This window comes from Sciurus vulgaris (genome assembly GCF_902686455.1).
Source record: "Sciurus vulgaris genome assembly, chromosome: X".
NCBI classification, from domain to species: domain Eukaryota; kingdom Metazoa; phylum Chordata; class Mammalia; order Rodentia; family Sciuridae; genus Sciurus; species Sciurus vulgaris.
The window spans coordinates 90,934,105-90,949,887 of NC_136471.1; the positions used below are offsets into that span (position 1 = coordinate 90,934,105).

The 15,783-nt window shown below is 41.6% G+C and overlaps 1 protein-coding gene and 1 pseudogene across 5 annotated transcripts in view; both read left to right on the top strand.

Moving 5' to 3' along the window:
* Positions 1-15,783, top strand: part of FAM120C (family with sequence similarity 120 member C) — a 113,239-nt gene that overhangs the window by 46,230 nt on the left and 51,226 nt on the right. For 3 of the 4 annotated variants that reach the window (XM_079123766.1, XM_079123768.1, XM_079123765.1), the window contains exons 7-9: positions 304-584; positions 1,268-1,541; positions 2,171-2,342. In XM_079123766.1, coding sequence (XP_078979892.1) covers positions 304-584; positions 1,268-1,541; positions 2,171-2,342 — 727 coding nt within the window. Of the gene's footprint in view, positions 1-186; positions 585-1,267; positions 1,542-2,170; positions 2,343-15,783 lie in introns of those variants that run through there. The other variant, XM_079123767.1, reaches the window with a different exon arrangement.
* LOC306651672 (tetraspanin-6-like) lies at positions 6,723-15,679 on the top strand (annotated as a pseudogene). Its single transcript has one exon. The product of its transcript is annotated as a tetraspanin-6-like (transcript).

The following is a 15,783-nucleotide window of genomic DNA, read 5'->3' on the forward strand; positions in this document are numbered from 1 at the left end:
CTATATCACGTTCTACTTTGAGGCTGTCAAACTATGTAAAGATAGTACCCAAACCATTAGGGCATTGTAAAGGTAGATTAGCTAATGTCAGGGAATGGGTCTCAGTGGCCTGGATTGGCTCATTGTCCTGCCTCTCGTGGATTCTGTTCATGCAGCATGGTTAGAATTATTTCTTATCATTCTCAGTAGGATATCTCCACAGTCCCTGCTACTGGTATCATCCACTATGTCACAACTGCTGAGGGAACCATCTTGGAGTCTGGTAAAATGTTAAACAGATTTTCTGTCTGTTTTGTCCTTTAGTTTTCTCACCAAGTGCCCCAGAAAATGAAATATCCACCACCATTCCCAATGGGACCCAACTCATCTCTTCTCTTCTCCTCCCATCCTCTGGGGGATTCCCATGCTTTTTCTGAGGATCCCATGCTGCAGGACAGCCCCTTTGCCAATTGGGCTGTCTCTTATGACTCCTCTGCATCCCAGTTTCCCAATTACCTGACTTCCAAAGCTTCACCTCCTTTGGGACCAGACTCTTCCCACTCCTCTTCCTCTGATGGTGATGAGCCAAATGGAGCCAGTTCTGAGTAAGTATCTGTATAGACATCCAGGGGAAAAGACTTCAGAAGGAATGTGGGAAAGTATATATTCTTGCCTTTTCTCTATCATTCTTTGGTTTTTGGCCCAGTGCAGATGATAGTTTTCAGATGTCCAGGCTACTGTAGTCAAAGGCAGTATAGCAGTTGGTTAGGGAAGCCCTGGTATGGATGTGCCATGTAATTTGGGTATCATTTCTCCATTTCTGAAGGGGATAGTTTGAATTTTTTAAAAAACAATGTATAGAGTTGACATATTAGAACAGTGGATTAGGCAGTTAAATTGCTTAGTAATGAAGACACAGTTCTGATCATAGCTCACTTTTTTAGATTATTTCTCTAAACAGATTATTCTTGGGAAGCAAAACTATTTTGAGGTTGCAGTTGCAATTATTTTCTTAGAACATAAGCAGATTCCTAGCATGGCCTTTAAAAGATATAAAGGATTCAGAGTGATTCCCATTACTTTTGATTGCTTTGGTTTGTGTCAGGTGAAAGAATCCAGGAGGGCAGTGATGGCTACTGAGAGGAAAGGTATCATCTCTGGTGCTAACCTAGTGTCTGGACCTCCAGAGGGTTTACAAGATTCCTTGGGATCACAGTAGCCATCATGGATGGAAGTATTACTATCAACTTCCCTTTTCTGTTCTATGATGTCTTTCTAAATTTTTCAGTCACATCACAGAAACTCTTCAGCAGCAGTCTAGATGGGAAGGTCCTAATGGTGACAGAGGATCTTGGGTACAGCCTGTGGATACTGGAGTTTCAGAAACCAGCCTAGGTGATGGTGAGCCTCACATCCCATCTCTGCTATCTATGTCTACAAGGAACCACATGGACATCACAATTCCACCCTTACCACCAGTAGCTCCAGAAGTCTTGCGGGTTGCTGAACACAGGCACCGAAGGGGTCTTATGTATCCATATATCTATCACGTCCTCACTAAGGTGAGACAGCACATCTACACCTACCTCCCTGTAAGAGCACTTTATATTTCCTAGTACTATAAGTTATCAGAAAGAAAGTCTGATATTGGTATTTGAAAAGAGATAAAGGAGAACAATTGTACTGGTGCTTCTCCTCGTATTAAGGGCCTCAGATGAGTCAGGACCAACCAGAGATAGGAGTGTACAGTAAATGAGGTGCCTAAAAGCAAAGTATAATTGTGAGATTTTGAAGTAGACACTGCACCAAGTTGGTGGACTTTTTCTAGAGGTAGGCAGCCTAAGAAGAGGCTTCATGCCCTTGTTCCTTATGTTTTCCTCCACTGCATAGCTAGTCCCCTCCTATGATCTTACCATACAAATCTGTCCACCAGCAAATTGTCTAAGCTTTCTCCATTAGTCATCTATAGTCAATCATAGGTGAGACCTCCAAAATGGAATATACCTTATGAATTGACTGGTTAGCTGAGCTTCAAACAGCTTCTTTTTAATCTGAAACTCAGAAATACATGCAGAAAATATAGTGGCTGAGCTATAGAGGCAGCAGTTCATTGTTGGTTCTTCTCAGTTTGATTCTAAACCTCATTAAGTACTCATTTTCTCCTTTCCCTTGGACCTTTTTTTTTTATTAGGGTGAGATTAAGATCCCCGTATGTATTGAGGATGAGTGTAACATGGAGTTACCTCCAGCTGCTCTCCTGTTCAGGTCAGCTCGTCAGTATGTATATGGAGTCCTTTTTAGTCTGGCAGAGACACAGCGGAAAATGGAACGCCTGGCCATACGGCGGCGGCTACCTGTGGAAGGTAAGTAAGTGTATGTAGTTATAGCTTTGATAGTTCTCTCAATGCTTGACACAGCAAAATATAAATAAGTGTGTGTGTGTGTGTGTGTGTGCGCATGCGCGCGCGTACGTGCGTACGTGTGTGTGTGTCCAGGACATCATATAGGCTATGCAGTCTTTAAGAAAATGCATCATTCATCACAATATGTATCAGTATGAGAAACACATTAATGTAATAGCCCCAAATCTGCAATTATCAAGCATTCAGAATGACTACTACTAATAAGAAGTATGTTGGGCTTTGAGAATATAGAAGTGTAACTGACACAGTCTGCCTCCTCAGAGTGGTTTTGTTTTGGAGTTTGAACCTGTGCTTATGTTAAACCATTGAGGTGTTTTAAGCTACAGAGTGACATGGTCAAATTAGTGTGTTCCAAAAGAATACTGTAAATTTCTGCTTCCTTGAAGATGGACTAGATCAGAGGTAGTTTTCCTATTCCTGCTGTTAAGTACAAGTAACCCCAGGACACATGTAAAACAAGCATAAGGTAATCTAGAAGGTAGGGAGAAGACAGACTGGCTGATGACCTCGGGTCCCAAGGAATGATGCAGTGGTGCACTAGTGAGTTCCCTGGGTTTTCTTTTTGCCTCACATATCCCAAACTGGATGTGGAGCAAGCTGACAGTGGCCCAGAAATGTTAACAACTACAGGACAGTAGAAGCCTCCAAAAAGCTGGCTTTCTGTGGTCAAAGGAACAGAACACAAAGCCTAGCAACACAGAAAATTTTTAGGTAGTAACCACTGTACTCCAGCCCCAATCCACAGCAAAGGCTTTATGAAGAGCTTAGACTTTCATCCTTACCAGGCTATATAAGGTGCCTTACCTGCTCCTGCTGGGGAGGTATCAAACAAGGTTAAGCAAGGACTGAAACTTCCCACTCCCATCTGATAATAATGAGATAGTGTCCTCTTTCACTCACATAGTGGTCAGAAAAAGCCTGCTAAGACACACGATTTAAATAAAACCCAGAGCCTTTTAAAATAATACTCAAAATGTTCAGTTTTCAATTGAAAATTCCTCATTATGACAAGAACTAGGAAGGTTTCAAATTCAGATTATCTCAAAGTGACTGAGAATAAAGTGAATACCATGATGGTAGATTTCAAAGCAGCCATTGTTAAAATGTTTTAACAATTGTAAACATTCTTGAAACAAACTAAAAATAGAAAGACTAAGCAAAGAGAAGATTTAAAGAAAAACCAATTGGAAATTAAGAACTAAAATATACTTACCAAAATAAAACACTCAATGAATAGAGTCAATCTCAGGTAAGAGACAAAACAGGAAGAAATCAGTGAACTTGAAGACAGAACAATAGAAATCACCTAGTCTAACAGAACAGAGAGAAAATAAACTGACAAAAACTGAATCACAACAGAAGATCTCATATTGGTGTCATCAAAGTTTCAGAAGGAAAGGAGAAAGAGGATGGGGATGCAAAAGTATTCAAGAATAATGGCTGGACTATCCTCAAATTTGGCAAAAATATAAATTTACAGGTTCAAAAAGCTGCATTAATCATGTGCAGTATAAACCCAAAGAAAGCCATGTCAAGACAGATCATGGTTAAAACTTCAAAAGTAAAGACAAAACAATGAAAGGAGCCACACAAAAATGGTGCTTTACTTATTGGGTAAAAATAATGCAAATAACAGCTGATCTCTCATCAGAAGCATTAGAATCCAGAAGAAAGCAGCACAACATTTTCAAGTACTGAAAGAAAAGAATTGTCAATCAGAATTCATTATCAAACAAGAAAATTCTTTAATAATTAAGAGAAAATCATGCCATTTTCAGAAGGAAAACAGATAATTTTTCATAAGCAGAACTACCCTAGAAAAAAGAATAATTAAAGGTAGTTCTTTTCATAGGAAGAAAATGACAAAATAAGGAATCATGGAACATGAGAAAGGAAGAAAAACAGTGGAAAGAACAAAGGAATACATAAGTACAATAGACTTACCTTCTTGAGTTTCTAAATTGTGTTTCATATTGAAGCAAAACTTCACAACGCTAAGGGGCTGGAGATATAGCTCAGTTTGTAGATGGCTTGCTTTGCATGCAAAAGGCCCTGGATTCAATCTCAGCACCACACACACACACAAAAAGAAAAATCACAATACTGTTTAGTGTGGTTCTCTAGTTAGAGAAAATATTTTAGACAATTATAAATGGAGTGGTATAAAGAGTCATAACATAGGTCAGGTTTCTACATTTCACTTGAACTGGTAGAATGTCTGTGCCAATAGGCATAAGTTATGCATATAATTCATTTATTTATAAGTATTTGGAATTCAACCCAGGACCTCGTGTATTCTAAACATGAGCTCTATCACTGAACCATATCCACAGTCCTGCTTTGTATATTTTTAAAATGCATGTTCTAGGTATTAAATTAAATACATAATGAGACCATGGTTATAGCTCAGCGGTACACTGTGTGCCTAGCATGCATGAGGCCTTAGGTTCGATCCCTAGCACTCCAAAAAATATATACAAAGAGATGTTCTAAAAAACACTATAAATATATAAAAATGGAATCATAAAATAAAAATGGAATCATAAAATTAGTTGAAGTAATCTATAAGAAGGGAAGAATATGAAAACAAATGAAAAACTTAAAAGTAATATGATAGACTTACTGTCCAATATATCTATTATTACAGTAAATATATGGAGTCTAACAGGGCCAATTAAAATGCAGGTTAGTAGACTAGATAAAAACTATGACCCAAGTAAATGCTGTCTGCAAAAAGTTCACTTTAAATATACATACAAATATAAAAAGAGGGAAAATGATAAACATGCAAACCTTAATCTAAGGAAAGCTAGAACAACTATATTAATGCCACATGTAGTAGACTTTTGAGAAAGCATGTTGCCAGAGACAGAATATAATGATAAAAGGGTCAATCTACCAAGAAGTTATAGCAAACCTGAATGTGTGACACCAAATAATATAGCCACAAAATATGTGATACAGTAACTGATAGAACTAAAAAGAGAAATAGACAAACCCATAATTATAGAGACTTCAACACCCCTTTCAATAATGGGCAGAACCACTGGACAGACGATGAGAAAAGCTATAGAAGAACTCAGTCACATAATCAGTGAGCAGGATCTGGTCAACTCTTAGAAAACATACAAGGGGACAGTATACATTATTTTCATGCAGTCACAGAACATGTACCATGATGGATCATTTCCTTAGCAATAAAACAAACCTCAGTACATTTAAAATAACTGAAATCATATAGAGTATATTCTCAGACTTCTGTGGAATTGAATTAGAAATCAAAAACAGAAAGATAAAATCTGCATATTTTGAAAATAATAAAGCATGTGTATATAATCTGTGGAAGAAGTCTTAAGGGAAAGACAGAACTGAATGAAAATGAAAATACAAGTGCCCCTCAACGTACAATGGGCCTTTGTCCTGGTAAACTAATCATAAGTTGAAAATCTGTATATGGAAATGTCACAGTGAAATTCATTAACTTGTACAATTAATATGTGTTAACAATTGGAAAAAGCATTTCCTATGCTGAACCTAGTGAGCATCACAGCTTAGTAACACAGCACAGTGTAGCGTATCAGTGGTTTCCCCTCATGACCACATGACTGGGAGTTGTGGCTCACTGCTACTGCCCAAGAGAATTTTGGACTTTATATAGCTTACCTGGGAGAAGATCAACATTTAAAATATGATTTCTTTTTAAAAAATATTTCTTTTACATATTGATAGATTTAATTTATTCATTTATTTATATGTGGTACTGAGAATTGAACCCAGTGCCTCACACATGCTATGCAAACACTCTACCACTGAGCCACACCCCCAGCCCCTAAAATATGGTTTCTATTGAATACATTTCACTTTTGAATTATCATCAAGTCAAAATAGCATAAGTTGAGCAATTATAAGTTGTGGACCATCTGTACAACATAGTAAATTTGTGGAACAGCTAAATCATTGCTGAAAGGAGAAATTAATACCACTCATATTAATAAAGAGGAAGCCAGGTATGGTAGCACATGCCTGTAATCCAGCTACTTGGGACATGGAGGTAAACTCAAGGCCAACCTCAAAAACTTATACCCTGTCTCAAAATAAATTTAAAAAGGTCTGGGGATGTGACTCAGTAGTTTAGTGCTTACCTAACACATGTGATGGGTCCATATCCAGTTTATTAAAAACAACACAAAACCAGAAGATCAGCCTCTAATCAATACTCTAAAATTTCATTTTGAGATACAAGAAGAAGGGAACCTGGGCCACGCTGGGGGTGAGAGGCCTGCCAGTCTTGGGGTGGGGCATACTGGGGGTGCACCAGGGATGCACATGGAGGAGGCCTGGACCACAGAGTGGAAGGCCCTTTCTCACTCACTCCCTCTTACCTACCAGTAGGCCTCAAATCTACAGCAGCTGCATCAAATCAGGTAGGGAGCAGTGCCTAGCATGCATCCTGATCCTTTTCAGGAGTATTGAGGCCCATCACCCTGGGTCCCTGGAAGAAGACTTCTCAGGTACTTTGCATGTGAGGCAAGTTCCTTGGTTTGGGGAGGCAAGCTCAGGCACACCCAGGGGAGCGGGTGTGTGCACAGATGATCACCCATAATGGATCTGCTGTCCCCAAAAGGTGACCCATTCTTGCAGGCCAGAGAGCATTGAGGGGTGGGGACACTTGTGAAGAAGTGAGAAAGAAACCTCCACTGGTCTTTGAAGGCACGGGCAAGCCTTGGGTGTACAACTTCGAGGTGGGAGCCTGAACCCGTTGGCTAGAGACCATGGCTACATTATACCAAGCCAAATAAGGAGGGTACTGGGCTGCCCAAGAGCCTGCAGCCACCTGTCCTGAGGTAACAGAGAGGAGGTTGGCAGCGAGCTGGATACTGGTGAAGGAGCAGCAGGAGCCTCAGGAATCAAGCACTGGGACTTCGCCGAAGCCCCCACCCAAGGCGAACCCTTGGACTAAGCATGTGCTGCGGCCAGTCCTGGACCCTGTGAACAGACCATACCCTCCGGAACATTCTGCTCCAACCAAGGTGTTTGAGAGCAACAGCCCCTAAACAGTGCAAAGGCAGCAAAGTTGGTGACTTTGGAGATGCAGTTAAACCAATCCACAACTAAGAGATAGCCCACAAGTGTGTGCAGTCAACAGCATTTAAAGCCTCAGCCTGCCAGTACACTGCTACCTAAGAAGGACACGAAAGAAAGAGGAGAGCAACAGTAACAAGAACCTGAAAACCAAATCAGAAAAATCAGGGAAGAAGAAGCATGGGGATGAGGACTGCCAGTGAGATGGGCTGAAGAAGGAAGAGAATAAACACAAGTGGGGTTCGATACAAATAGACATGAAGCCTATCATACTCAGAGAAACTTGCCCACCCACAGGAGCTGAGACGTATACCTGCCAAATGTGGGGAAAGTAAAGGGTCTGAGCTTGCCACCTGCATGCCCTTGTCTGTGGCCACTCCTCTGCAGCTGGGCAACCAGAGACCAAACCTAAGCCTACCTAGCACAACCAGAACAAGACATAAAGTGTGAAGATTAATGGGACTGGTGGGGCACAGGCTTCCTTCTGTGACCAGGAATGTGGCGGGGCATAACACTGAAACCCATTTTGACTACCGGTTTGGCTGTCAAAACTGATGGTACAGAGGGGCCCTGTACCCCCAAGTACGTGAACAGCATCACTTACTACTTTGATGATGACAGCAGTGTGTACCAGGCACTGTGCAAAAACTACATGAAGTGACGGATTGAATATAATTTAGAGCAAGATTTCTTCCTGAGGTGGAAAATGGATGCCAGTGGTTTCCTTCCCATTCCCCTTATTGTTTCTTTCTGCCAAATGCAGACCCTCACCACTAACAGTTCATTCATCTTTGTAGCCCTCAAGGACAGCAAGATGGTGGATATTATTGATGAGAATGTCCTTACAAGGGAAGAGCCTGAGAAGTGGCCTCTTCTTGGTCCCCCAATAATAATTTGCATACTGATTTTTTTTTCCCAGTTTCTCAACTGCCCTAAGTTTGTTCCCTTCCAGCACTACCAGAAAGAGACAAAGTCAGTATCTGGCTCTCCCTGTACAGTCATCCCAGTGCCAACCAAAATGGAAGAGGTGAGCAACCTAAAGATACTACCCAAGGGCATATCTTCCAGTCTGCCTGACTTGGGTTCTCCGCAGCACAGCCCAAGAAGTCAGAGGAGCCCAGGTTCGCCCACCCAACCTCTGCCTCAGCAACTTCCCTCCAGGAAGCTAATGTCCAAGGATCAGGATGAGCAGAGGAACTAGCTTTCTTTTTTGATGAGGAAGTGGAGCAGATTAATGGGTCAAAGAACACCTTCACTGCTTGGTCTAATGAAGACTCTGACTGTGAGATTGATGACCAGATGTCATCAAGATCCTCACTGTCACCCAGGCACCACCTTACATTCACCAGCACCTGAGTGAGATCAGCAATCATGGTTTTTGACCAAGATGAGTGCTGAGATGACCAAAGTCATTAATGACAGGCTTTTCTACTATGGTCAGGACCTGTAGACTGAGAAGTTTGAACCCAAGTATTTCAAGATCAAGCAAGAAAGTCAATGTGACCAGATGTAAGCAGTTTGATACACTGACCCCCTGAGCCCTCTGTGAATCCCAACCAGGAGGTTCTTCCCGGGCCACTTCTGTTCTAGCAAGTTCCCACTGATGCCCTGGTCAACAAGCTGTTTGGTGATCCTGAGCCCTCCACTACAGCCTGCTCTTTACCAACCAGTGTCCCAGAGTTGCCCAACTACAGCAATACCAGGACCTCACACACACCCAGGCCCCACAGATCAAAGACTCAAGCCAATCATCATGGTTTTACCCAGTTATGAAAGAAGGGCAGATATTAGATGTGAAGATGCCTCGAAAAAAGGAAGCCAAGGCATAGCTCAAAACCATTCTTGGAGAGCCATGTGGGCTGGGTGATGGATTCCCAAGAGGCCCTGGAATGCTTTCATTAGCTCCAGCCCCTCAGAAGGAACACACGAGGTTGGCAGCTATGGCTGTACTCTTCAGTCATTGTCCAAGTTCCAACATCCTTCCCATGAGCTGCTCAAGGGAAATAGTTTTACATAACATGTCTACCTCAAGTATCACAGGTACTACCTTAATTAGCAAAAGCACATGGGCATTGTCCAGTCCGAGGAAATGTACATTCTTCTTCTACTTCTGATCCTTCTTCCTCCAAGATCAATTCAACAAAAAGATGTATGAGGAGTTCAAACAGCTGACTCTGGAGGATGTCAGAGAAGGCTATAGATATGGTTTGGAGTACTTTTTTTGATATTACAGTTATGACTTAGAAAAGAAGTTCCAAATGGATATATGTCAGGATTTTCAGGAAGAAACAATGAGGGACTATGAAGTTGACCTACTCTATGTGCCAGAGAAGTTCTGGGCCTTCTTGAAATATTCCAGAGCCAAAAAATTTGGACATTGACCCCAAAATACAAGAATACCTCAACAAATTTCAACATCTTGAAGACTTTCAAGTGGATGCCTCATTGGTGAGGAGAGTAACCACAAAAAACACCCATTGGAAGCAGGAGGTATTAGTGGTGAAAGCAGGAAGCAGGGCACCTCCCAGTCTTCCAGCAGGCTTGCCATGATAATCAGCTAACCACCAACTGGCAAGCCCATTCAGGAAGATGCCAAATAGACAAGCCAACACTGGTACACACAAACTTTGGGAAAACAAAAGTCCCTTAGCCCTAGAGTTTGGAGCTGGGAATATGTGGGATGGTCGAGGGTCCATGGGGATGCCTAGTCCCAGGAGGGAACAAAGAAGAGACAGGTCTGGATTTATAAGGATGGGCTTTAATGCTGAATAGCAGTATAGATACCTTTTGGGCTATTTGAGGCACCCTAGGAAGTAGCTTCCACATAATTCCCTTCCCCTCCTCTACACAACTCTCCCATCCCAGCTTCTTGAAAGGGTAGATATTTTAATTATGTGTCTATGTATATGTGTATCAAATTTTAAATTATTGATAATTTGTCTGGATTACCAAAATCATTCTTTAGCTCTGCCTATGGCTGTTAAGGCACAGCCCTGTTCCCTATCCACTGCCTTCTCTTACTCCTCCTCAAGTCAACTATGCAGCCCATCAGAAGACCCTGTGGACCCCATTGCCCAGCACTGTCCCATGGAAGACTCTGAGAGTACCCCTGGACTCCAGGAGCATCAGCCCCTTAATCATCTAGGGTTTGCCATCACTATATTCTCTCCCTGCTATCCCTACCATGCCCTCTGTCATCTTCTGGAAGAAGGAAACCAAAGGATCTAAAAGTGGGGATTGGGGGGAGATTTCAGCCTCTCCTACTGCCCTTACTCCCAAGCCCAGAGAGATGCTGCTCATACCAGAAAAGACTATTTGAAAATGATTTATTTTTCTCTGATTTTTCTATTCTTGGGAAAATGGGGAGAAAAAGACAAAATTGACCATAATAAAATCAGAAAGCCCCCACCTAACCCATTGAAAGTAATGTCTTTCCTTTCTCCTTGGAATTTTTGTTTGTTTTTATTCTTGGAAATAATTTTTTTTTTTTTCCAAAACGTTCCCTTATTGTGGAGCAGGAATCCGAAATAATACAGAAATGCCTATTTTCCTTGGTGGAGTCAACTTAAAGAGCTCCCACTTTCTCTGGATGTTCCTGGGTTTGAACTGGCTAGATCTTTCTCTGGACCTGGTTGCCTGGTGCCTCCTGACTAGAGACAAGAGAGTTGGGGTCAGCTTTTGTCAGAGCCGTGCCCAAAATATCCCTGCTGTTGCATCATTGAAGCTGATGTCCTGTGTCTACACTGCTGCCACTGTCATGTCCTCACACGGCCTGCTGTCACCTCATACCAGGCCCTGCCCTGCTGTGAAGCCAGGCCCTGGCCTGCTTTTAACACCTTTCCTTCTACCCTTGGAATCCCAAGGCCAAGTTTGCTTCAGACTGTTAGAAAATAGAGTTGGGGTCTCAGAGACTACAGACTAAACCAGTCATTACTTGCTTCAGGAGCATTCTCTTGATATACACTTTCATCTTCTGTATCACAGGTGTTATCCTTCTTGCTGTTGGCATTTGGGACAAGGTGAGCCTGGAAAATTATTTTTCACTTTTAACTGAGAAGGCCACCAATGTCCCCTTTATGCTCATCTGTATAGGCACTGTCATTATTATTTTGGGTGCCTTTGGCTGTTTTGCAACCTGCCAAGCTTCTGCATGGAAGCTGAAACTGTATGCAGTGTTTCTGACTCTCATTTTCTTGGTTGAACTGGTTGCTGACATCGTAGGATTTGTTTTCAGATATGAGACTAAGACCAGCTTTAAGAATAATTATGAGAAGGCTTTAAAACAGTACAACTCTATGGGAGATAATAGAAGTGAAGCAGTAGACAAGATCCATTGTTGCAGTGTCACATTATAATGATTGGAAAGATACTAAATATCATGTAGAAAAAGGATTTCCCAAGAGTTGCTATTAACTTCAAGATTGTTCTCCACAGAAAGATGCAGATAAAGTAAACAATGAAGGTTATTTTATAAAAGTGATGACCATTATAGAGTCAGAAATGGGAGTTGTTACAGGAAGATGCCAAATGGACAAGCCAACAGAAGTTGTTACAGGAATTTCCTTTAGAGTTGCTTGCTTCCAGCTAGTTGAAATCTTTCTAGCCTACTGTCTCTCTTGCATCATAACAAAAACCAGTATGAGATAGTGTGACCAGAAAAAACAAGAGCTTATTTCTCTTCAACTTTAAGGATACTTAGGTTCCCCCTGTGAATTATAAAATCGTCTGGTTGGAAGACTAACATCACTAGTTATCAGTATGCTGAAAAACTATACCAGTAGATTGAAAAACTGCATCAGTAGACTGAAAAATTATACCAGTAGACTGAATCAAGATATTTGTTCAGTATGTTCTAAGTGCACTTTCTGTCCCATGATGTCGCATTCATGTTTGATCTTTGAAATCCTGTATCTCTCTCTGAAATGCTAGAGAAGCTAGTAAATTTTAAAATGAAGTAAAAAAAGAAAATAGAGTTGTCCTGGATCTGGAACACACTTATACTGAGCCTGAGCATCTCTCCCATGCAGGATGAGAAAGGGGAACACCTGACACCTGAGGCTTGGATATGTTTCTCAGTGTTGTCCAGAAAGATCCCTAAGACCTGGAGGTGGCTTTGTCTCATGAAAGGTAGAGAAAGGTCCCATTCCTCTCTGAGGGTCTGATGGGGTCTCCCTGTCTTGCATCCCACCTCTGCAAAGCCATCTCTGCCCACCCTCTGATCAACCACACCTTGGAAAGAGAATCCACCTGGGAAGAGGGGATGAGGAGGAATTGGGGACTGGGGGACATCCTGCTAGTTGGTAAACCCCTGTGGCAGGAAGTGTATGTGGACATAGAATATACCTAACTTCTCTTTTCTGGCCACTGACTGCTTGAGTTGGGCTCTGAATGTCAATGGAATGGCTAGTCTACTGTTATCAGAAGCGAGGGAGAGTTGGTCTGCTATTGTAGCTGAGTGGTAGAGTGCTTGCCTGGTATGTGTGAAACATGGGGTTTGATCCTCAGCACCACATAAAAATAAATAAAATGAAGGTATTATGTCCATCTACAACTAAAAATATTTTTTTTAAAAAAATAAGCTAGGGAGGGTAATGAAGGACTCACTCACACAGACTAGGATGTGTGTCATCCCTAGTGGGAACTGGGCAACACTGAGAAGTTTGCAATACGATTACTCAATTACTGAAAACTTCTTTGGCCCTTCTTTTCAACAGGTTCTTCTCTTGGTCCAAAGGTCAAGAGTGGGAGATGGTATCCCAGACTGACAGGGGCTTGCCCGCTGTCGTTGGGTACTGGTTGCTTGTAGTCTGTGCACCACCCTCAACACCATCTCTGTCATCCCAATGCTTAGTATGTGGGAAGCCCATATCACTTCTCATGAGCCAGTTGTCTTGACCTAAGGATGAATATCTGGTCTGTGCTATGACTATAGGATGAGGTCCTGCCCCACATAGTCCCAGACTCTGAACTCCTGGACCCCTCTTCTCCTTCCTGTCATTTCCTCTTTCTTTCCTTTGAGTCACTCAGCACTGTACTATATCCCACACCAGAGAATCCTTGGTGTTTGACTCCTGCTGGGTTTGGGGACACAAGGAAACCTTGGAGGTTATGGAAAAGCTGTTCTCTTCTAGAGTTACTCCCAGGCCATGGTCTTCCACCCTTTCCCTGATCCTTAGACACCCCTGAAGGAAGAGGCCCCTTTGAGGTTTGTAGGTGAGGACTTCATCTCAACATAAGCTGAGGAGGGGTGAGGGTGGGGGTATTTTCAAGTTATTAGTTAATAATGCAAAGAGTACTTTCATCTTCACTTTGTGAAGGCACTTGAACTTAGGACCAGTGTATCTGTGATAAGCGTGAATGGCTGGAGCTGTCAGGAATAGCCACTTCATACCCACCACCTTTATGTGGGGATCTAAGACCTGGTTCACAAAGCAACAGCCTGCCTAAATCCCCCTGTTCATACTTTGCCCTTCCAAGGGTGGTCCATGCTAGCATGACCTGTGGTTGTCAAAGAGAAGGTCTGTGTGCCTCAGCTATAGTGAGAGGCAGGTTTCTCTTGTGCTTTCTTCAAAACCTGGGACAAATTGTCTCAGCCTGGACCTCTGAGACTCAGATGGAGGTGCTGAACCCCAATGTCAAAAGTTTAAGTATTTTTGTTTTGTTCCTTTGTAGCTCTTTTTCCCCTTTTCTGATGATTGATAAGCTGCCCAGAAGGCTCTGGAAGTGCAGAGGAGGGAACCAGAAGACCAGTAGTTAGGGAGGGCAGGGGTCTTTTGCCAAAAACCTGAATAGAGTGGCTTGGATCATCCTGGATGGGAACCTCAAAGTATCTCTTGTGTGGAAGGGTCCTCAGATTCTCCTCAGTTCCACCCTCTCCTTCAGCCATGTTGATGGCAGAGGCAGAGGGGGGAAAAAAAAAGCTTAAAGACCATTCTCATTAGAAAGGAAAATTTGTCATTTAGTTTTGCAGAGAAGTTACATCTTAGGTTTGTTCATCTTTACCATGTGCTAGGATATCACATTTAAAAGGACAAAAAATTAAAATACTTCAATGAGCTTGTACTATAACATTATTGAGAGTATCTGCTTTCCAGACTGAAGTGATTCATTCATTATTGTAGTCCTGCTTTTAGTCCTTTGTAATTTGTGGTAATTATGTTTTTATTTTTAATGTAAAAAAACATGTAATTAAAGTTTGAAAAGGCAAAAAAGATATAATTTGAAATCTTAACCCCCAATGTGAGGATTTTAGGAAGTGGGGCATGGGGCCTTTGGGAGGTAATTAGATCATGAGGGTGGTGCCTTTATGAATAAGATTAGTGTCTTTCTAAATGGGGTCCTACAGAGCTCTCTCTTCTCCAAGCCAGGTGGGAATACAGTGAAAAGACAGCCATCTGCAAACCCAGGAAGCAGGACCTCACCAAATTGTATCAGCTAGCATTCAGATCTTGAACTTCCCAGTCTCCAGAACTGTGAAAAATAAATTTGTTGTTTATAAGTCACCCAGTCTATGATATGTTGTCATAGCAACCTAAACAGACAATATAGCTGGGCATGGTTGTGCATGCCTGTAATCCCAGCTGCTCAGAAGACTGAGGCAGGAGGATGGTAAGTTCAAAGCTAGCTTCAGCAACTTAACAAGACTGCGTTTCAAAATAAAAATGGAGTGGGGATATTGCTCAGTGGTGAGGTATCCCTGGATTCAATCCCTGGTACCAAAAAACAGCAACAATAAATAAACTAAGACATTATAATGCAAAAATTCTTAACAAAATATCCCATAGAATTAAACAACATATGAAAAGAATTATACAGCATGTCCAAGTAGGATTCATTCTATTGTTGCGAGGCTGGTTCAGTATTTAAATTTAACTTTTAAAATTTTGAAAAATCAATCAGTGTAATCTATCATCTATATGAACTAAAGAAAAATCATCATATCAATGAATGCAGAAAATCATTTGACAGAATTTGACATTTGTGATAAAAACTCTCAGAACACTAGAAATAGAAGGGAACTTCCTCAATTTGATATCAAGAGTATCTACAAAAAACTTAAAGCTGACTTTATACTTAGTGGTGAAAGACTGTTTTTCTTTTAAAATCAGGAACAAGGCTAGAATGTGTGCTCTTCAACATAGTTTTTGCCAGAATAGAAGTCAAGAAAATGAAATACAAGATTCAACATAGTAAAGATGTTAATGGGGCTAGGGAGATAGCTCAGTCGGTAGAGTGCTTGCCTTGCAAGCACAAAGCCCTTGAGTTCGATCCCCAGCACCGCAAAAAAAAAAAAAAAATG